This window comes from Podarcis filfolensis (assembly GCF_964270895.1).
Source record: "Podarcis filfolensis genome assembly, chromosome: 16".
NCBI classification, from domain to species: domain Eukaryota; kingdom Metazoa; phylum Chordata; class Lepidosauria; order Squamata; family Lacertidae; genus Podarcis; species Podarcis filfolensis.
The window spans coordinates 896,014-918,927 of record NC_139620.1 but is presented as its reverse complement, the minus strand read 5'-3'; the positions used below and the strand labels follow the sequence as shown (position 1 = coordinate 918,927).

At 49.3% G+C, this 22,914-nt stretch overlaps 2 protein-coding genes across 7 annotated transcripts in view; one reads left to right on the top strand and one right to left on the bottom strand.

Moving 5' to 3' along the window:
* Positions 1–22,914, bottom strand: part of LOC310751719 (uncharacterized protein) — a 950,206-nt gene that overhangs the window by 455,023 nt on the left and 472,269 nt on the right. The gene's annotated exons all lie outside the window — the stretch shown is intronic.
* The window catches only part of ARHGEF11 (Rho guanine nucleotide exchange factor 11), a 62,374-nt gene continuing 44,920 nt past the window's right edge, over positions 5,461–22,914 (top strand). For 5 of the 6 annotated variants that reach the window (XM_083590936.1, XM_083590935.1, XM_083590937.1 and 2 more), the window contains exon 1: positions 5,461–5,780. In XM_083590936.1, the coding sequence (XP_083447062.1) occupies positions 5,746–5,780 (35 nt within the window). In that variant the 5' untranslated portion in view covers positions 5,461–5,745. Of the gene's footprint in view, positions 5,781–5,852; positions 5,958–22,914 lie in introns of those variants that run through there. The other variant, XM_083590938.1, reaches the window with a different exon arrangement.

Sequence of the window (22,914 nt, the reverse complement as noted above, 5' to 3'; positions counted from 1 at the left end):
TTATTTCCAGAAAATAAAACACAAATAATCAGGTATGACAAGTTACACGACATCAGAAATGCCAATTACTATCTGTTTAGATAAGTAAGGCAACACACAGCGTATTTAAATTATAACTGATAAATTGTCACAAGAAAGACATTTATTTAAAAAATAGGCTTTAAGTAACAGTTTGTGGAGAATATTCCCCAGAGAATTTTCTAGCAGAGTATATTCTCAAGATTATTTTCATTCTTGAGAATATTCTCACCTCACATCACTACATTTGTTTAATTTAAAAAAAAAAAACCTGATTGCTTGTCACCCTCCCTTATGTTTTCAGCTGTTTCTATTTCCGCTGTAAGCCGCCTCGTGTCCCTGTCACAATATTAATAAATATAATATTAATAATAATAGGCGGCGAACGGTTCACAAGGAAATGAAAAGATCACAATTAGATTGTTTCATTTTCTTTCTAGGTATATAACATTTGTATATAATGTTTGTATACATGTTGGAAATCATATTATAGTAAGTCCTGTAATGTAATATGACAACGTTTACCGATGTAATATAAGAATGTTAACAAATAAATAAAATGCAAATTAAAAAAAAAAGAGTAGAAGGGAATGCTGGGGGTGGTTTTTTGGGGGGAGGGGGATATATTTTCCTTTGCCTCGGGCAACCCAAAATGTCTTGGGGCCGGCCATGACGCTGGGACACGGATTGGGGCATTTCTGGGGGGCAGAAACTGCCTTGCTGAAGAGACCCACTTTTCCCCCTTACCCAGACATTTGACACCCCATAAGAGATATTTTAGGGTCTTCTCTAATCCCTTGAATATTCTAATAATGTATTTTAAAAGCTGTTTTGACCCACCCTTCCCTGACCTCATGGTGGGTGAGAAATGCAATATAATAAGAATAATGCTATACCGGAGAGGTAAATGGGTGACTTTTTTTTGACAAAAACTCTGTTTCTCCCCTCACTCTGTGAGGAATATTTGCCCACCCCCTCAATTCAGCCACCTCAGCGCTCATCTTTTGGGGATGAGGCGTCAACTGAATTATTCCTGTTCTTATGGTGTTATTATTTCATAAGATTTATACACTGCTTGATCGAAAACAAACCCCAAACCCTGAAAGCAGCTTACAAAAAAAATAAAAATAAATTACGAATAAGAAGAATGAATAACCATTTAAGACTTTCAAAAAGTTAAAATGAGTTGTGGCGGATGATGCTGAGACCCTGAAGTCTCTGGATTCAGGTGAAAATGTATGAACACAGGTCAATAATATAACCGGTCGGACAGTGGCGTAGCGTGGGTTGTCAGCGCCCGGGGCAAGGCAAGTAATTTGCGCCCCCTAACCCGTGGATTTGCACCCCCTAACACTAACCCCCAGATGTCGCGCCCGGTGCGGCCGGCCCCCCCTGCACCCTCCACGCTACGCCACTGCGGTCGGAGCAGAGATGGGCAGGAGAGGCACTCTGTGCATGCTCAGAGGGCAAGGGATCAAGCCAGACCACCCCTCATTGGGGAGGGAAACTGACAGGGCTGCCGAAATAACAGGAATAAAGGACATTTCATCCACCTCAAACTCTTCCCTCTGTTTTCTCCTCCCTGTCACATAGCAAAACTGTAAGCTCATGAAGGCAGGGAACCTTTCTTTTTTTTTGAAACGGGGCTCTGGCCCATGGATCTCTGGACTTGGAATAATAAGAATAAGATGATTTCATTTATGGATGCTTTACAAAATAACAGGAGACTGAGGCGATAACCTTGAAGCAATAGGAAAAATAGTAATAATACAGTTTTATTTACGGATGCTTTACCAGGGTTACCAAATTGCAGGAGTCCAAGGTGAAATCATTGAAGTAATTGTAAAGGTGGCACGAGTCACAAAAAGGCAGATGTCTATGTAACAGTCCCATCAAGCACTTTTCTCTATGTATATGTGGTGATGCATGAGTAATACAGTGGTACCTCGGGTTAAGAACTTAATTCGTTCCAGAGGTCCGTTCTTAACCTGAAACTGTTCTTAACCTGAAGCACCACTTTAGCTAATGGGGCCTCCTGCTGCTGCCGGAGCCCGATTTCTGTTCTCATCCTGAAGCAAAGTTCTTAACCTGAAGCACTATTTCTGGGTTAGCAGAGTCTGTAACCTGAAGCATCTGTAACCCGAGGTACCACTGTAGTATTAGGCAGTGCTTTTTTCTTTTAAAAAATGTTTTTTCTTTAAAAAAATGTTTAGGGGTGCTCTCGTTTGTCTCAAGAAAATCATCATTTTATAGTTCAGATCGAGAAAAATAAATATAGTAAATGGACAAAAGTACGAAGATTCACAAAATATTTAGGGTATGTGTCATCGCCCCCCCCCAAATGCACTGGTATTAGGCTGCGATCACATTCCCCGCTTACCATTCTCCACTGAACTGGTTGGGACTTACTTCTGAGTAGACACAGCTAGAGGGACTGAGGGCTATCACTGTGACCGTTTTACCTGTTTTCAGTTCTGAATTTTAAATGGTTGTAACCTGCCCTGGGACCTGTGAATGAAGGGCAGCTAATAATAATAATAATAATAATAATAATAATAATAATAATATAATTAAAAAATGGTCAAAGGCCTGGAAACGATGCCTTATGAGGAACGGCTAAGGGAGCTGGGCATGTTTAGCCTGGAGAAGAGGTTAAGGGGTGATATGATAGCCATGTTCAAATATATAAAAGGATGTCACATAGAGGAGGGAGAAAGGTTGTTTTCTGCTGCTCCAGAGAAGCGGACGCGGAGCAATGGATCCAAACTACAAGAAAGAAGATTCCACCTAAACATTAGGAAGAACTTCCTGACAGTCAGAGCTGTTCGACAGTGGAATTTGCTGCCAAGGAGTGTGGTGGAGTCTCCTTCTTTGGAGGTCTTTAAGCAGAGGCTTGACAACCATATGTCACGAGTGCTCTGATGGTGTTTCCTGCTTGGCAGGGGGTTGGACTCGATGGCCCTTGTGGTCTCTTCCAACTCTATGATTCTATAATAATAATAATAATAATAATAATAATAATAATAATAAACCAGTTATTATACATAATAGTACCAGGGCAGACACTTTGTCCAGCCAGCCATCCCTTGCCTCCCCTTCTTGGAAAGCACCTGACATTTGGGAATCTGATCTTGTGTTCTGATATCAGGCCAGATCCATCCCTAATGAATGCAGTGACAACAACGAAAACAGTTGTTGTTGTTGTTGACCTTAGTGCACTCCGAGTGCCGGGGTCCGGGACAGAGCTGTCAACGTTTTCCCCCTTTTCTAAGGGAAATCCCCTTATTCCGAATAGGATTCCTCGCAAGAAAAGGGCAAAGTTGGCAGCTATGGCTCCGGGATTGTTTCTGTGGGATTTTCCTGCGCTGCAGGAGCGGGTTGGACTAGATGCCTCTTGGATCCTCTTCCAAATCTACAGGTCTATTAACATAGCTGTCCACTTTCCCCTTGCGAGGAATCCTATCCGGGATAAGGGAATTTCCCTTGGGAAAAGTTGACAGCTGTGTCTGTTAACACAATAAATAATAGCATTCATGACGATGCAGGAAAGAGACCGGGACTATTGAGGAGGATTAATCATTAACCCACGAATTAAGAATCCATGGAAGGCTTTGCAAAAAGCAGCGCCACAGGCTCCCCGGTGCATGCACAGAAAAGCCATTGCATTGACCCTCATGTTGTTATTGATGATGATGATGATGAGGGGGGGTCTCTCCTCCTCTTCCTCCCCCCTCCCACCTGCTGCAGAAGGACCCCTCCTGCAGGAGAGGAGAAGGAGCCAGAGAGGGGAGGGATTAGCTGGGAAGGAGACGGAGGGAGGGCGAAGCTTAAGCCGGGGAGCCTTTCCGTCCGTGCCCCCCCCCCTTGCAGCAGCAGCAGCCTTGAGCTGGAAGGAAAAGAAGGAGAAGAAGGAGGAGGAGGAAGAGGAAGGAGAGGCAAGGAGCCCAGGGAGGGAGGGAGGGAGGAGAGGTCGCCTGCGCCCTGGCTGCTGCTGCGCCCCCATTGCTTTCCCTTTTGCGCTCTGCGCCCTCCTTCCTTCCTTCCTCCCCTTCCTCCTTCCCTCCTTCCCTGCCGCCCCTCCCTCTTGTTTGGGGCCGGGGGGGGGGGGAGGCTGGGCAGGGCTGCCTCCTCCCGAGAGGGGTGGGGAAGCGGGGCTGGGAAAGGCTGGGGCTCGGAGGTCTGCAACTAGGCCTCGCCTTCCCGGGGAGAAAAGGGAGGAAAAACCTCGCCGGAGGAAGCGCAGCCAAAGGGTGGTGTTTTTGCTGTGTTTTTAAAGTAGTGGTAGTAAGAATACAGCCCTCGGGAGGCAGGAAGGGCTTGCAAAAGGGGGGGGGTGTTTCTAGGCCATTGCACCGAGAGGGCAGGGGGAGAATTCCCCCTCCAGGGGTAGGAAAAAGAGGAGGCGCTGCTGCTGCAGAGGCAGAGATGGTGGCTGGTGCAAGGAGGGGGCTTCGCTTGCAGCCGCCTCCCCCCCTCTCCGGGCTGATGTGTTTGTCCTTCCTCTTGCCCTGCAAAGATCCAGAGGACTGAGGAGGAGGAGGAGAAGGAAAAAGGAGGAAAACGAAGAAGAAGGAGGAGAGGAGAGGGGACCCGCCCGCCCGCCTCTTCCATGGAGGGTCCCTTCTTCGCTCATTCATTTCTGGAGCCGCGTCTCAGGAGCTGCAAAACGAGGCTGCTGCCCTTCCGAGGGAAGCTGGGCGAGAGGTAGAGAGGAGGCGAGGAGAAAACAACTTCGGAGGACATTTTCCTTTTCCTTTCTTTTTTTGCAAGGAGGCTTCTTCACAACAAGGACCCCGAAGCTCCCCTTCCCCACCCCTTTCCCTCCCCTCCCTTCCAGCACCCCCTCCCCCGTGCCACATTCTGGGCTTGTGTGTGCATTTCTTTACTTAATTTATTCCCCTCTCTGTCTTGCCCTCTCTCTGCACGACAGCTTTGTGTTATGGGATATGTGTGTGTATATGTATACATATACATACATAGATATATATCCCCTGTGTTTCCCCCCAAGAAATAATTAAGAACCCCCTTTTTTTATTTAAATGATCGAACTGGACGTTGGCACTGCACATTTTTAATTTATTTTTTCAAGATTCTGAGGAGCGAGGAAACCGAAGCGCAGGAAAGAGAAAAGCAACTGATTTGAGAGGATAAGTTGGTCTCATCTCCCTCTCTCTTCCTTTGCTACTTAAAGAGAAAAGGCCGCAGCGTAAAAGCCCGATATTTTATTCCGTCTGTGTCGTGAGTGTGTCTCTCTCTCGCTGCAAACAGAAGAACAGCTGGTAAAACTGGATTATAAGGATGTTTTGATCTGTGTTTTGCAGTTAAGACTTTAATATTTGGATGGGAATCTCTGCCTCTGTTCCAGTTGGCTCTTCCGATCCCGTTCATAACCTTGAAAAAAGTTTTTTGGGGGGGAGATAGAGTGGGAGAGTTAATTCGTCAAGAAGAAGAAAGGGAAAAAGAATAAGAAGAACCAGGTCCTGCAAGGGGGACGATGCCTGGAGAATATAAACCCCGGGAGGTGATGGACTGGCAGAACCCAGCCTCTTGACTGCAGGAGGAGAAATCACTTTTCCCTTCTTGTCTCTCTCTTCCTGGGGAGGGGGAAGGAAGACTTGCAGCGGAAATCATTTTCGCCAGGAAGAAAACGACGCCCCCCACCTCCCGCACCCAGGTAGCCAAAGACCCAGGGTGAGCCCCCTGGTGTGCTGGATTTGACCGCAAGCCATGAACATGAGGCCACCTCAGACTGCACTGGACAGGTAGGTGTCGGTGGTTGTGGGTTTTTTTTGGGGGGGGGGGTTAGTGGTGGCTCTGGTTTTGCTCAACGTTGCCTTTCCTTGTGGTTGAGGTTCGGTGGCTGCTGGTCGATTTATGAATGGGTGAACGTAAGCCCATGCCGTGGGGGGAAGGAAGGATGGCCGGAGCCCAGATGGCTGGTGGGTTGGCCTTCGCTCAAGACACTGGTAATGGTCATGCGACTTGGCCCTGCCGAGGGGGGGATGCCCTGTCTGGCTTTCTCTTTCTCTGCCTCTATTGCAGATTCATTTGGGTTGATCCTTCAGTGCCTTGAAGCAGCTGAACTTTATTCGAGTTGTCCCCTGCCGCCCAATATTGCATTCCTGTTTGTTTGGTCCATGGTGTTTGTTTGGGGCTATGGTGGTTTTCAAACTTGGTGCCAGGGAATTCTGGGAGGTGTCTAGAGATGGGCAGATCAAGAAGAGCCTGTCTTCTGCGACCTATCTACTCGCTATTCCAAGGGAGGTGGTGTCCCTCCAGACTGCAACTCCCATCAGCCCCGGCCGGCATGGCCAATGGTCAGGGGTGATGAGAATTGTAGTTCCAAGTTCCAATATCTTGAGGGCACCCTCTGCTGCATAATGTGTGTGCCATAGCTGAGCAGAGTGTGTTCTGGGGTGCCCTGTTGAGTCACTTGGGGTTATGTTGAGATCCACATGGGATGTGGGTGGCGCTGTGGGTTAAACCACAGAGCCTAGGGCTTGCTGATCAGAAGGTCGGTGTTTCGAATCCCCGCGACGGGGTGAGCTCCCGTTGCTCCTGCCAACCTAGCAGTTCGAAAGCACGTCAAGTGCAAGTAGATAAATAGGTACCACTCTGGCAGGAAGGTAAACAGCGTTTCCGTGCGCTGCTCTGGTTCGCCAGAAGTGGCTTAGTCATGCTGGCCACATGACCCGGAAGCTGTACGCCGGCTCCCTTGGCCACTAAAGCGAGATGAGCGCCGCAACCCCAGAGTCGGTCACGACTGGACCTAATAGTCAGGGGTCCCTTTACCTATGTTGATATCCAGGTGGTCAGGGCTCTGCATGGACTAGAGCACCCCCCAGAATCCTTAACGATACACAAGGATTCCCTGGCAGATAGGTCAGTGGTGTGGGAACTATCGAGCCTGGAGGTAGAGAGTCTGGAACGCCCAAACATCCCACGTAGGGCCCACTTTGTGATAAACCTCACTGACGAAGCAGCACCTGGTGTGATCCCATGTATGCGCCAGAGGAGTTGCAACAACCTGGCTGTCACCACCCTAAACATCATCGTGTGGCCGCTGATGTGAACCCATGAACCACAACCAAGCAATGTCTGATTCCATCAGCAGTAGCCGGAATTAATGGGCCTGGGTTTACAAACGGGGGCAATTCGCAGAAGACGGGTCCATCGGTTGCTCCTAAATGTGATGGCTGTGTTGAAACGTCCACATCCAGGGGCAATCTACTTCTGAAGCCCGTCTGGTGTTTTCCGTCACCCCCTCCTTGCTGGCTTCCTGGAGACACCTGTGAGAAGCAGGATGCTGGACTAGACAGCACTGGTCTGATGCAGGTGCGCAAAGCTCCTCTGTCGCCTGTGGCAAGTTAACTGCCTGGCCTCATTTAAGATGTTGGTACAAATGCATTCGGAGCTGGGACCCAGATACTTCCTGGGACGCCTCCCCCAATACCTTCCTGTCGTTGCTTCTCGATCTATAGTGGAGGTCTTTCCCGTGAGTGAGGCCTGTGGTGTGGGGCAGGGCTTTCTCTGTGGAGGCCCCCCACTTGTGAAACCCGCTTCCGGCTGAGGTTCAGCTGTTTCCCTCTCCCATTTTGTCAACGTTCAGGATATTAAAGCATATTTATTCCAACAGGCTTTGAGCAGCTAGTGATAAATATTTTTAACAAATTGATTTGTCATAATGTTAGCTGTTGTTTTGTGATAGTTGCGTTGTGTTCCAAGGTGGTTCTTGGATTCCCTGGATCTTGGCAAGAGGAAGATCGGGATAGGCGGACAATGAGTGTATAAATCCCGCCACCATGACCGAAAGATCCCCCACAAATGAATAACTGAAGGGGAAAGGAAGGCCCGTGTCCTGTTTGTGGGCTTCCCATGATGGGCATCTGGTTATAATAATAATATTATAATAATTTATTATTTATGCCCCGCCCATCTTGCTGGGTTTCCCCAGCCACTCTGGGCGGCTTCCAACAGAATATTAAAATACACTAACCTATTAAACATTAAAAGCTTCCCTAAACAGGTCTGCCTTCAGATGTCTTCTAAAAGTCTGGTAGTTGTTGTTCTCTTTGACATCTGGTGGGAGGGTGTTCCACAGGGCGGGTGCCACCACCGAGAAGGCCCTCTGCCTGGTTCCCTGTAACTTGGCTTCTCGCAGAGAGGGAACCGCCAGAAGACCCTCTGCACTGGACCTCAGTGTCCAGGGAGAACAATGGGGGTGGAGATGCTCCTTCAGGTATACTGGGCCGAGGACAGGAGGCTGGACTGGATGGGTCCACTTTGGCCTGATCCAGCAGGCTCTTCTTATGTTCTTGTAACTGTAATTCTGAAGCATAAAGTGCATCTGATGGTCACTGGTGGTGACGTTACTAGCACATTTCTTTGTAGACGTCTGTTTGCCTTTGGCGGGGTGGAGACCTTAATCAGACCGGCAGTCCTCGTGGGCCGTGTTTGATGGGCCTCCCAGGCTGCCCGCTTGTTCACTGATGGTCACGGTGACATCTGATGGGTCTTCAGGCCTGCTTTCTGCTGTGCGATTGGGTTCCCCAGGGATCCAGCCACACCTCACCTCAGGCGTGGGAGAGGTGGACACTGGGAGGATCTGGGCCAAACTTCACCTGTGGGCCAGAGGTTCCCCACGCCTGGCCTGTGACGCTGGAATGCCTTAGGAGTGGGAAGGCTTTTTTCTGAGTAGGGTGAGGGGGTTTGGGGGGGGTTGCCTTCTACTTTCCCCTCTTCTTCCACACCCACCTGATGTTGGTCTGTGTTGGCAAACGGGAGGCGGAAGTGTTTGCAGATCCATATCTTCTATTTCAAATATTCTGCACCCTGCTTTTCCATGGTGTTTTTTTTTTACAGCAGTGAGTCACGTTAAAAGATGTGGTTAAGTCACATCAGCACTGCAAAGTCAGCAGCAAAAGGGACGGTGCAAGAAATCATAGAATTCTAGAGTTGTAAGGGACCCTAAGGATCAACTTGTCCAAATGTCTGCTATGCAGGAATTGCAGCTAAAGCATCCCTGATAGATATAATAATAATAATAATAATAATAATAATAATAATAATAATAGTAATTTATTTAGACCCCGCCCATCTGGCTGGGCTTCCCCAGCCACTCTGGGCAGCTTCCAACCAAATATTAAAATACAGTAATACATCAAACATTAAAAGCTTCCCTAAACAGGTCTGCCTTCAGATGTCTTCTAAAAGTCAGATAGTTGTTTATTTCCTTGACATCTGGTGGGAGGGCGTTCCACAGGGCGGGTGCCACTACCGAGAAGGCCCTCTGCCTGGTTCCCTGTAACTTGGCTTCTCGCAGCGAGGGAACTGTTGGAAAGCCCTCAGCGCTGGACGTCAGTGTCTGGGTAGAACGATGGGGGTGGAGACACTCCTTCAGGTATACTGGACCGAGGCCGTTTAGGGCTTTAAAGGTCAGCACCAACACTTTGAATTGTGCTCAGAAACGTCCTGGGAGCCAGTGTAGGTCTTTCAAGACCTGTGTTATGTGGTCCCGGTGGCCGCTCCCAGTCACCAGTCTAGCTGCCCATTCTGGGTTATAGTTGTAGTTTCCGGGTTACCTTCAAAGGTAGCCCCACATACAGCGCATTGCAGTAGTCCAAGTGACAGATAACCAGAGCATGCACCACTCTGGTAAGACAGTCCACAGGCAGGGAGGGTCTCATTCTGCATACCAGATGGAGCTGGTAAACACCCAACCTCTGCTTCAAAACTTACAAGGAAGGAGAATTCATTCTTCCTAGGTCATCCTTTCCACTGTCAAACTGCTCTTACTGTCAGAAAGTTCTTCCTATTGTCTTTCTTGTAACTTGAATATATTGCTTCCAGTCCTTCTCTCTGGAGCAGCAGAAAACAAGTTTGCCCCATCTTCCGCGTCACAACCCTTCCGATATTTGAAGATGGCTGTCATGTCCTCCAGCCATCCAGCATACCCAACTCCAGCTGTTCCTCATAAGGCTTGGTTTCCAAACCCTTGATCATCTTGGTCGCCCCCCTCTGCACACACTCCAGCTTCTCAATATCCTTACACAGGGGGGGCCCAGAACTGGACGCAGGACTCCAGGTGGAGTCTTGCCAAGGCAGGATAGCGTGGGACTATGCAGGGACGCAGCAAGGCCTTCTGTTGGGGGAGGGAGCAGAACCGAGCTATCTGTGACACGATGGGTCAGTTAAGTATTTTCGCTTATTTACTTGATGGGGGGCAGCTGCCCCTCCCTCCCCCCCATGGCTACGCCCGTGGTGCTATGACTTCCCTTGAAACCAGAAAGCAATTTGCTGTGCCAGGTACCCTCTGAGATACCCACCTTGCCTTAAACCCGTTCATGATGCGTCTGTTTGAGGAAGGAGTTCCATGTGCTATATAATAGATTTTAAAATTTTTGTTTTATTTTGAAAAAGGATTTGTATGTTGATTTTTCATCACAACGTAGCAAATCAGTGTGCAACATAGTTTAACAATATTGTAAAACTTACAGTAAAACATTTGTACCTAATTGCAGATTGTATGTAACAACCTCTAATAATAATAATAATAATAATAATAAATAACAAATTTTTATTTATACCCCGTCCAGAACCAGGCTCAGGGCAGCTTAACACCAATAAAATTACAATAAAACGTAATGGGGGGGACGGGACAAAAAACAACAACAACAGTTAATTAAAATACGGGTTAAAATACAATTTAAAATGCAGCCTCATTTTAGTAGTAGCCCATAAATCAAAACCATAAGGGGAGGGAAACATAAGGGTCAGACCGGTCCCAAAACCAGGGTGAAAGCCGGACTGAAATGGATCCAGAGGCGATGTTTCATCCAGAAACCTACCAAGCTGTTCGGCAACCGCTCTCTCAATTACCTTACCCAGTTACGGAAGATTCAAAACCGGGCGGTAATTGGCTAGATCTAAAGGATCTAGAGATGTTTTCTTTAAGAGCGGACACACCGCTGCTTCCTTCAACTCCCCTGGGAAAGTCCCCGTGCCAAGGGACCAGTTGATGATCTCACCCAGGTGGCCCCACACCTCTTCTGGCCATGCTCCAATCAGCCAGGACGGGTACGGGTCAAGGGGGCAAGTGGTGGGCCTTCCAGCTCGGAGGAATCTGTCTACATCGGCAGGGAGTATCCGATCGAAGTGGTCCAATTCTGGACCCGAGGACAGCATGCACAACTCCTCATCCCGATGGACATGATGAGAGCAGCAGGCTTCCTTCTCCATGGTCTGAGGACAAGTGGTCCACGTCTTTTCTCACATGAAACGGGGAGGCAGACTCCTTCTCTGGCTGAAGGAGAGGGCTAGGTTGGTCTCCCCTTTGCTGTTTTCCTGGGAGACAGTGGGCGCAGTCTCCCATGGGCCGCTAGTCCTTGACCAATGGCAGAAGGACGCATCCTGCGCTTCCCTTCTGCTTTGGTAGCTGATCTGAGGATTAACATGTCTGTGAAGAGCGATGATAATCCCAATTATGTATTCTCCAGTAGTATTTATCCTCCAGTGCAAAGGGTCATAACTCAGTGGTAGGTAGAGCAGCCGCTTTGCTTGCAGAAGGTCTCAGCTTCAGCCCCTAATGGCATCTTCAGGGAGGGCTGTGTAAAACTCCTGCCTGAAACCTTGGAGAGCCAGTGCCAGTCAGTGTGCACAATGCTGAGATTGAGGGACTTGGAAAAAGCAGCTTCCTGGCGCTGTGGTCTAAACCACTGAGCCTAGGACTTGCCGATCAGAAGGTCGGCGGTTCGAATCTCCGCAGCGGTGTCAGCTCCCATTTCTCGGTACCTGCTCCTGCCAACCTAGCAGTTCGAAAGCACGTCAAAGTGCAAGTAGATAAATAGGTACCGCTCTGGCGGGAAGGGAAACGGCGTTTCCATGCGCTGCTCTGGTTCACCAGAAGCGGCTTCGTCATGCTGGCCACATGACCCGGAAGCTGTACGCCGGCTCCCTCGGCCAATAAAGCGAGATGAGCGCCCCAACCCCAGAGTCGGCCACGACTGGACCTAATGGTCAGGGGTCCCTTTACCTTTATGTTCATAAGAACATAAGCAGAGTCTACTTCATCAGGCTAAATGGGGCCCATCTCGTCCAGCATCCTGTGGCCAATAAGATGCCTGTGGGAATCTTTCAAGCAGGATGCGTGCACAAGAGCTGTCTGCCTTTGGTTTCCAGCAACTAGAAGAATCCTATGGGTGTGCGGTTTTTTTTGGGGGGGGGAGTGGAGGAGCCACCTACTTAATTATTATATGTGGCCCTCCTTAAAGGTAAAGGGACCCCTGACCGTTAGGTCCAGTCGCGGACGACTCTGGGGTTGCGGCACTCATCTCGCTTTATTGGCCGAGGGAGCCGGCGTACAGCTTCCGGGTCATGTGGCCAGCATGTCTAAGCCGCTTCTGGAGAACCAGAGCAGCCCACAAAAACGCCGTTTACCTTCCTGTCAGAGCGATACCTATTTATCTACTTGCACTTTGATGTGCTTTCGAACTACTAGGTGGGCAGGAGCAGGGACCGAGCAACGGGAGCTCACCCCGTCACGGGGATTCAAACCACCGACCTTCTGATCAGCAAGCCCTAGGCTCTGTGGTTTAACCCACAGCACCACCCTCCTTAACCCTGGCCAAATTCCTTGCTCTGTCTTTGAGACTGGGAACACCAGATACCTCTTTCTCTCACCAGCCCAGTCTTGGGCCTTAGATGGAGATGTTTCCTTTAGAGTTAGCAGTGTTAGAAACACAGACATAGAAGCTAATCACCAAACGGCACCTTAAACCTGGGTTACGGTTGCCATACAGAATGTCTAGGTGGCAATTTTTTTTTTTTACAATGAAATAATAATAATAGTAATAATATTTCATGAGAGGGGAGTTGGACCGTGATCTCCCAGGTCCTGGTCCTGCACTCTTACCTACCTCACCACACTGACTTCCTGCAGTACTTCTGCTACGGGCAGCTATATAAAGTCAGTAGGTAAATAAATAAATACTGGGAAAGCAAAATGTCCTTGACTTGGTTATATTCTGGATTGTTTCATGTTTTAATGAGTTGTAAACCACTTTTGAGATTTTCCTTTAAAATGTAGAGGGGTATAGAAATGAAATCATTCGTTCATTTTCATTTAGAGCATTTAATAAACCACTTGATGAGGAAAATATATATCAGTAACGAATCATCGGTGACTGCAGATCTTAGAGCAGAGGTGGGGTCATCCATCCCCTGGCAGACCCCTGACTCCTCCTGCCAGCAGTCCTGCTGCAGCATTTTGTACTATCCCATTGTAATAATAACATAATGTTCTTTTTACCCTGGCCTTTGACCCGCCCTGTTCTTCTGATATTTTAAGCATTTTCACTGATTTTAATCTAAAGGAGGTTGCGGGTGTAATCTCGGAGCCTTCGTCTATAATCTTTGAGAATTCTTGGAGAACAGGTGAGGTTCCTGCAGACTGGAGGTAGGCAAATATTGTTCCCATCTTCAAAAGGGCGGGGGGGGGGAACACCCAGGTACCGTATTTTTCGCTCTATAAGACACACATTTTCCCCTCCAAAAATTAAGGGGAAATGTGTGTGTGTCTTATGGAGCGAATGCAGGCTCCTTGGCTTCAGCGATAGCTGCCTGAAGCCTCCGGAGCGCAGCGGGAGCTCCCGCTGCGCTCCAGAGGCTTCGGGTTGCCTTCACTGCAGCCTCCGGAGGCTTCAGGTTCCTTTCGCTGAAGGGTAGGTGCCCCTTCAGCTAAGGCGCAGCGCCCTTTCAGCTGGAGGAGAAATGGAAGGGGCTCCGTTTCTCCTGCCGCTTCGCTGAAGGGGCGCTGCGCAGAGAAGGGGAGAATTTTTTTTCCTTGTTCTCCCCCTCTAAAACAAGGTGTGTCCTATGGTTGGGTGCGTCCTATAGAGCGAAAAATATGGTAACTGCCAACTGGTGAGCTAGACATCAATCCCAGGAAAGGTCCTAAAACAGATAATTCAACGGTTGCTGTCTATGAGCACTTAGAGAAGGATGCTGTGATTACTAAGACCCAGAATGGGTTTCTCATCAACAAGTCATGCCAGACGAATCTCATTCCTGTTTTTGATAGAGTTACAAGCTTGGTGGATAAGGGGAATGCTGTGGACGTAGTGTATCTTGATTTCAGTAAGGTTAAAGTCCTCCATAATATTATTGCGGAGAAGCTAGTAAAATGTGGGCTGGAGGAGCTAACTGTTAGGTGGATTTGTAGCTGGTTGACGGACCAAACCCAAAGAGTGCTCATTAATGCCTCATCATCATCCTGGAAAAAAGTTCTGCAGGGTTCTGTCCTGGGCTTATTGTTGTTCAGCGTCTTTATAAATGATTTGGATGAAGGAATTGAGGGGACGCTCATCAAATTTGCAGATGACGCAAAACTAGGAGGGGTAGCTAACGCCACATAAGACAGAATTGGGATTCAAATTGACCTTAACAGATAGAAGAACATGGCCCAAACTAACAAAATGGATTTCAGTAGGGACAAATGTAAGAGTCTACACTTCGTCTGGAATAACCAGCTGCACAAATATAAGATGGGGACACCTGGCTTACATGTGAAAAGGGTCTAGGAGTCTTTGTGGACCACAAGCTTAACATGAGTCAACAGCAAATAAAAGCTAATGCAATTCCAGGCTGCATCAGCAGAAGTCTAGTGTCCAGATCAAGGGGAGGAATAGTGCCACCATGTTCTGCCTTGGTCAGACCACGCCTGGAGTTCCACGTCCACTTCTGTGCCCTGCAATTTAAGAAGGATATTAACAAGCTGGAATGTTTGCAGAGGAGGGGGACCAAGATGATCAAGGATCTGGAAACCAAGCCTCGTGAGGAATGGTTGGAGGAGTTGTGTATGCTTAGCCTGGGGAAAAGGAGACTGAGAGGAGATATGGTAGCCACCTTCAAATATCTAAAGGGCTGTGGCATGGAAGATGGAGCAAGCTTGTTTTCTCTTGCTCTGGAAGGTAGGACCCGAACCGATGGAGAAAGGAGATTCTGACTAAACATCAGGAAGAACTTCGGACAGTAAGAACTGTTCGAGAGTGGAATGGTCTCCTTTGGGAGGTGGTGGGCTCTCCTTCCTTGGAGGTTTTTAAGCAGAGGTTGGACGGCCATCTGTCATGGATGCTTGAGCTGAGATTCCTGCATTGCACGGGGTTGGACTAGATAACTCGGGGTCCCTTCCAACTCTATAATTCTGTGATTTTTATGTAGTTGTAGCTTGTGCTGGGACCTCATGGGAAAGGCCATGTAAGACATCAACAAACAAACCGCAGCAGTGAATGATAACAATTGAAAATACTATATGAACCAGTATTCACATGATAGCCAGTAGGCATCTATCTAGATACCATATATCTGCATTATATCCCTGTCCCCCATGTCTTGTAAGTATGCAATCTGAAATAGATTGGCTCAAAAGTGAGCCCCATTAAATTCAGTGGCACTCATTCCCAGTTTAGTGGCTATAGAATTGTGACCTGAGCGTTGTGTATATTTGCATAACCTGATGTGCATCTTACCAGCTTAAGAGGTGAAAGCAAGGTCTCAGGTCTCCGCAAACCACACTTGTAAGGTTGCACGGATAGGGTTTGTGCTGAGGCGTGGCAATTACAGATGTTTCTTTTCTTCGGGGAGCAAGGAGAACGTCTTTAGCCCTCCAGATGTTGCTGGACTGCAAGTTGCACTTGCCCCAAGCAGCCAGCATGGCTTGCAAGATCTGGGGACCACCAGGTTGAAATTGACATGGCTGGAGTTGCAGCCGTTTGATTCGGGGGGCAGGTAGCCCACATGGAGTCCTCCAGATGTTGCGGGACTCCAAATCCCATCAGTCCCAGACAGCTGGAGCAGGGGGTCAGGGAGGAGGAGGAGGAGGATGGGAGTTGGGAGTCCAGCAACAACAACTTGAAGTCACCAGATTTGGGAAGGCTTGATGCCTTAAAAAAACAACAGGATAATTTAGCATCATAACATTAGGCGACTGGTCAGGAGTTTGTCTTTCCCTGATAATGAGTGGCTAGAATTAGCTAATTATTGTCTAATGTGCAAAGTGGCTCCTTTATAGTCATCCGTAGGAGAGCAGCCCCTGGGATCAGTTCTGCACTCTTTGTAAAACAAGAAAGTGTGTCCCCATGTGGAAGGAGAAATAAACAGCTGTGTCTCTTGTCTGTTTAAAAGTTGCGGTAACTTGGTGCGGGGTTTAGAGAGGCTCTCCAACCGAGGGGGTGGCGGAATCCCCTCCATGTGTGGTCGATGGGTGCTTAATCTGCCAGTAGGATGATGATGGAGGAGGAGGAGGGCCCCCTCCTTCCTCCAGTCTCCCTCAGATGATGGACAGCAAGCGATTGGGCTGAGGCTCTCTCTGCCCTTGCAGGAGTTAAACCTTCCCAGGAAGCAGCAGCCTCCCACGTCCATCCCGCACAGGAAATCAGATTAACTGTCTGGACAAGGGCAGTGGTGCTGAAGGGGGCGGCTTTATCTCTCTGAATGTCAAGCCGAGTTGGACAGAAGCTTCTTGGCTGCTATGGCGGCTTCTCTTTCTCGGTTCCTGTCCGGGATAAATAGTCCTCTTTCTATCCATTGCCCCATGCACACATGGAGAAACCCTCTCTGTCGCCTGGGCAATAATATTCTAATAGGGATCCGTTTTGCAGCCCCAGGGCCATGTTCCCTTGGTGATGGGGGGGCCACACAGGACCGTGGTGGGTGGAGCCAGAGGCAAAGTGCGAGGGACCACCGATTCCATACCTCTTTGTGTACTGTAGGCTATTTCCTTCACACACCCCTCTCTGCCTTCCACCCAAGCAAGAGAGTTCAGTGACGTTCTCTGGCCAGGATCTCTGCTTTCCTCACCATCTTGTCTTTATTTCCAGTGGTGGCCCCATAGCACCACACAAGCACCTTCCCCACTCCGCACCTCCCACTCCCACACAGCGTTTGACATTTGCTAGGCGCATTTTGTGGGTGGCGCTGTGGTCTAAACCACTGAGCCTCTTGGGCTTGCCGGTCAGAAGGTCAGCAGTGTGAATCCCTGCCATGGGGTGAGCTCCTGTTGCTCAGTCCCAGCTCCTGCCCACCTAGCAGTTCATAAGCAAGTGCAAGTAGATAAATAGGTACCGCTCCAGGGGGAAGGGAAACGGCGTTTCCGTGCGCTGCTCTGGTTCGCCAGAAGTGGCTTAGTCATGCTGGCCACATGACCCGGAAGCTGTACGCCGGCTCCCTCAGCCAATAAAGCGAGATGAGCGCCGCGACCCCAGAGTCATTCACGACTGGACCTAATGGTCAGGGGTCCCTTTACCTTTATCGGCCACTTGCAACCAAGTGAAGATGCCAGGATGCCACCTGACGCTTCCGCCGTCTGGAAGTGCATGCCTGGGGAGCCTTGGACCTGGAACGTTTTCGCACACTAGCAACACATCCTATAGAATTCTAGTCGTGATATATTCTATCTGCTCCATCAGAATGAATTTCAGGGACCAAAAAGTCCTATAGAAAAATATGACTTCCGAGCTGTCTGGCCCCAAAATGGAAGCTAGGCGTTCTGTTTCGGCAACTGCAACCCGGGTTTAAGGAGCCGTTTGGCGCCTGGCTTATATATGTGAATTTCTAACACTGCTTCCACAGGCTTTCTTAAAAGAAGTCTAGGCAAATTCACGGAGGAGATGACTGTAGATGGCTACTAGCCACAGTGTCCATCCTCTCTGTGGTGCTTCTGCATACCAGGTGCTGGAACCACCAGGAGTTTCCTCTTGCGTTCAGGTCCTGCTAGAGGGCTTTCCAAAAGGGGCTCACAGTTTGCCACTGTGGGACGAGGATACTGGACTGGATTGGCCGCTGGCCTGATCCAGTATCCAGGCTCTTCTTACGTCGTCGCAACTGTGAAATGCATCCTAGAGCATACAGTTAAAACTGGCATTTGCTTCTGTGAATTGTGTTGATGGCCAGCAACTTAAAACAGTACGGTTATACTTCGGGTTACAGACTCTTCAGGTTGCGTTTTTTTGGGTTACGGACCCGCTGAAACCCGGAAGTACTGGAATGGGTTACTTCCGGGTTTCGGCGGTTGCGCATGCGCAGAAGCGCTAAATTGCACTTTGCACATGCATAGAAGCACCGAATCGCAACCTGCGCGTACACAGACATGCCGCTGCAGGTTGCGAACGTGCATCCCGCACGGATCACGTTCGCAACCCGAGCGTCCACTGTATTAAAAGGGGCTCTGGATATTCCCAGAGCCTTTGCAGGCCCCTGAGCTAGACAGACCCAGAACTGTAATTCTGGATAAGGCAGTTCCCTCTCTTCCTGCTTTCTGGGACCCAGCTTCCACCCGTCTGGGGATGCATGCATAGGAATGGTTGGTTTTGTCGTCAGAAAGCATGGCAGAAATGTGGAGAGCGCTGCTGTTGCGCTTGCGTCATGCTCATTCCCGTTGGGGCATCTGGTCGGCCACTGGGAGGACAGGAGCCTTGACTAAACGGGCTCTTGGACTGATCCAACAGCAGCCAGGCTCTTCTGACATTCTTCGTGTCTCTGGTAGTCTCCAAACGCTTCTCAGCCGTAAAGCAGCCTGTTTTAGCTAATTTTGTTTACAAGATTAGACTATTAGGAGCTCAGAGGTAGGTGCGTGTGTCTGTGTGTTTAAAACCCTATTAATAGCCTTGTAAGACCCTCCTCTTGGTCGGGAGATTGACAGGCTGGTCTATTTCTGCTGGCGAGGCAACCCCGGTTAGTCAGAGAAATTGCGCTCGTCTCTCTCTCTCTCTCTTTTTCTCCTTTTTCCCTTCTGTGAGGCATGAGTTCTGTGTGGTGAGCTGGAAGATTACACTTAGCCACTTGCAAATCAATCTCTCTCTCTTTCCCCGAGTTGACCCACTTTGAGGACTTGATCCTGCCTCCCGCCCCCCTTATAATCTCCTAATTGCAGCATTTTGTTCCACTCCGGCTTCTGAGATGGCAACGCTTTATTAGCCTTATCTAATACATACATGCATACGTATATCTTTTAATGCCATATCTTCCAGGAGGTGCCAATGGCTGCTTCGTACTTTTTTCCTCTTGGCTTCAAATCAGCTAGAGAGTCTTTCTTTCTTTCTCTTTCTCTTTCTTTTTCTGCCTGCCCCTTGGAGACAACTTTGGGTCCTTCCCTATTTCCCCCACCCCCATCCTGACACGTCTCCCTGGGAGGAAATGCAAGAAAATTGAGGACTGGGTGAGGTGGGGGGAGGGGATGCACACCTGAGAAAGGCGACCAGGCAGTTGCATTACCTGGGCTGGTTTTAATCTGCCAGTTTTATCCCTGCTCCCTGCACCTTCAGGGACGCGGGTGGCGCTGTGGGTTAAACCACAGAGCCTAGGACTTGCCGATCAGAAGGTCAGCGGTTCGAATCCCTGTGACAGAGTGAGCTCCCGTTGCTCCTGCCAACCTAGCAGTTCGAAAGCACGTCAAATGCAAGTAGATAAATAGGTACCGCTCTGGCGGGAAGGTAAACGGCGTTTCCGTGCGCTGCTCTGGTTCGCCAGAAGCGGCTTAGTCATGCTGGCCACATGACCCGGAAGCTGTATGCCGGCTCCCTCGGCCAATAAAGCGAGATGAGTGCCGCAACTCCAGAATTGGCCACGACTGGACCTAACGGTCGGGTCCCTTTACCTTGACCCTGCACCTTCACTCATTTCCAGTTGAACTCAGCAGAGTTCCCATTCTGGCTGGTCACTCCAAGAACTAAGAATGAATCCCCGAGTTGGCTTTTCCCCTCTTCCCTCCCCAGTCTCTTTTCCTTTTGTGTTGTGTGTTTTTAGATTTGTTAGCCTGATGTGGACACGGACTGCCAAGCTATTAGTATTTGCAAACTGTTCTTGGGACCCCTGTCTTTTTTGCCAGAGCAGGATTTTAAAAAGCTGTAAATAAATAAATAAATAAATAAATAAGAGCACACCTTTTTTTTCTTTTTTTGGTGTGGGTAATTTGGAAGTAGGGCTTGCTACAAAATATTCGCCTTGATTGGGGCTGCCACCGAAAGCGAACCAGGCTCTGTGGGAACAAGCTGGAGGAGGACCTGTCATTTGGGGGAGGGGGCAGCGACTAATGGGCATTAACAGACCCTCAACTCAATTTCAGGTTCTTGCTCTTCTCTTGAGCCTCTGGCCTTCCTTCACACGTCTGTAGTCCTGCTGTGCCTGAGGGCAACGTCCTGTTTCTGATCACTGGCCTTCCTCCAGGTTCTCTGCAGCACACTGCCCCTGCAGCTGGAGGCTCCATTTTCTCCCTTCGTTGTGGGCCAGTTTCGACCCTGGCGGTCAGACACCCACACAGCTGCCTCTTTGGTGTTGAGGAAACATACAGGGCAGGCCCAGAGGAGGAGCTGAAGTGAAAAGACGGAACAAAATCATCATCATCATCACCTTTAGGCAGCTCCTGCTTTCATGCAATGTGCGAAGTATGGGAGGGCAGGTCCCTGCCCAAAAGGGGCTTCAGATTGGTAATTTCATATTTAGGACAATGCCTATATTAAGGCCATCAGTCTTTCGGGAAGGGCTGTGAGCACCGGCGCTCTGCGGCATAGCTGTCAAGCGTCCCTTATTTGGTGGGACAGTCCCTTATCCCAGCGCCATGTCCCGCTGCTGTCCCTTATTGATGAGGCTTCGTTTGGCTGCTGGCTGGGCTTTCTGCCTTTGGCTCAGAGGAGCTCAGAAGCTGAACATACCTGTGCCCAGAAAATCCCTTATTTTGGCCGCTGATCCCTTATTTTCGAGGCTGCTGGTCCCTTATTTTCAAATCTGTAAGTTGACAGCTATGCTCTGCGGAGGTGGCAGAGGGCCGGGTTGGTAGCGAATCTTTGCCGGCTGGGAAGCCAGTGGAAATGGCAGCGCCGTGGCTTGTGGCCTCATCCTCTCAGCAGAGGCAGACTCGGAAAACAAAACGCAGAAGAAGAAAACGGGGGAAATGTGTGTGTTTGTGTGTGGAGGTGGTCCAAAGGGAGCACTGATCTGATGGAACGAGGATGTAATTACCTTCCTTCGCCTCCTTCCATGCCTGTAATTGTGGTTTCGGAAAGACATTCCGTGTTGTGCAAATGTGCTTGCTGAAGCAAGAGGTCTGAGCGCCTCTTTCCTTGGGGTGGGGCATGGGTTTCTGTGTGAGGGAGATTTGTCTCTCCTACACACACAGACCATTATTGGTTGTTTGGATGTTGCTGTTTTTGCTCTGATTTGGTTCTCCGTCCTTTTGTGGAGGGGATTCTCAAACCCTGCTAATGTCTCTTTTTCTGGCATGGGTTTCCACACACCCTTATTTTTTGCTTCTGCTTCTGCTTGCATCTGCTGATCTAGCATTTGCCAGCCTATCACGCTGTGTTTTCCCAAATAAGCTCCCGTTTGTGCTCATTTGCATATCATAATAATTATTTTTTTGTGGAGGGTGGAGAGGCTTGTGGAAGCCTCGGAATTGCCCAGGCTGTGTTTATACCGGAGCTCGTTTCTCAGGTGGAGATCTCGCTCTCCAGATGGTAATTATTATCCATCTGAGATCAGGAAATAATGCCTATCTTTATCTCCCATTTTCACAGGAGGTGATGGGTAAGGGTGCATGTTGGGAGGGGGTGTCGTTGTTGCTTCCCCCATAAGAGCAAAGGTACTTTTCCCCTCCACCCCCTGCAAAGGCCACACAGCAAGCTGGGGTCAAGCCCACGTAGCAAAACCAGGAATTCTTGGCCTCCAGGCTCAAGCCACAGATGGCTGGAAGACTTTGCAAAAAACCCTCTCCTGCTTCTGTCAAAGTCTCTTGTGCCCAGATCTCAGAGCCAACCAGGCTGGCAGCCCCTTGGCATTTTGGGCAAAGGGACCCATTCCCTTTCCTGTGCCACCAGAGCAGGCCCAAAGAGAGGTTTTTAGGTTGCTGGTCGTCGCTGCCTTTGTTGCTGGAGACTAGCCTTACCCAACCCAGTGCCCCCCAGGTGTTCTGGACTTGCAAGCCCCAGCCAGCCCTGGGGCCGAGGGTGGGCGTATAGCTGCGCTAGTTTTGACCTGCAGACCAGCGAAGCTGAATGTTGGCAGGTTCAGAACAGATAAAAGAAAGTCCTTCTCTGCGCAGCGCATAGTTATAAACGATGGAACTCCCTCCTGATGGATGGCGTGAAAAGAGGATTGGGCAAATTCATGGATGAGGAGAAGGCTATCAATGGCTACATTGATGTGCAGTCATACCTCGGGTTGCAGTTGCTTCAGGCTGAGCGTTTTTGGGTTGTGCTCTGCAGCGACCCGGAAGTAACGGAACGCGTTACTTCCGGGGTTCACCGCATGCGTAGACGCTCAGAATGACATCATGCACCCGTGCGTGCTCAGACGCGGGTTGCATTCTGCTCTGGATGCGAATGGGGCTCTGGAACGGATCCTGTTCGCATCCAGAGGGACCACTGTATTTTTAATCTTTGTTGGAAGCCGCCCAGAGTGGCTGGGGAAACCCAGCCAGATGGGCAGGGTACAAATAATAGATTATTATTATTATTATTATTATTATTATTATTATTATTATTAGCCACCGTGGCTGAGGCAGCAGTGCTTCTGCATAGCAGTTGCTTGAAACTGCAGGAGCAGAGAGTGCTGTGGTGCCAGGGTCCTGGTTGTTGGCCACTGTGAGAACAGGATGCTGGACTAGATTTCCCCCCTTTGGCCTGATCCACGAGCGCTTAAGTTCTCCCGAATCACTGTGACCAGGCTTTCTTCCTACGCTGTGTTTGATGGTTGCTGTGTGTGGTGGCCCTTGGCTTCCCCAGCCTGGTGCCCTCCAGATGCTTCGGACCACACCTCCCATTGCCATTGCTGCCCCCTGCTGCCAGCCAGCGTTTGAGATGCAGCCAGATGCATGGTTCCTTTTTTCTGCAGTGCAGGAGAATGTGAAAC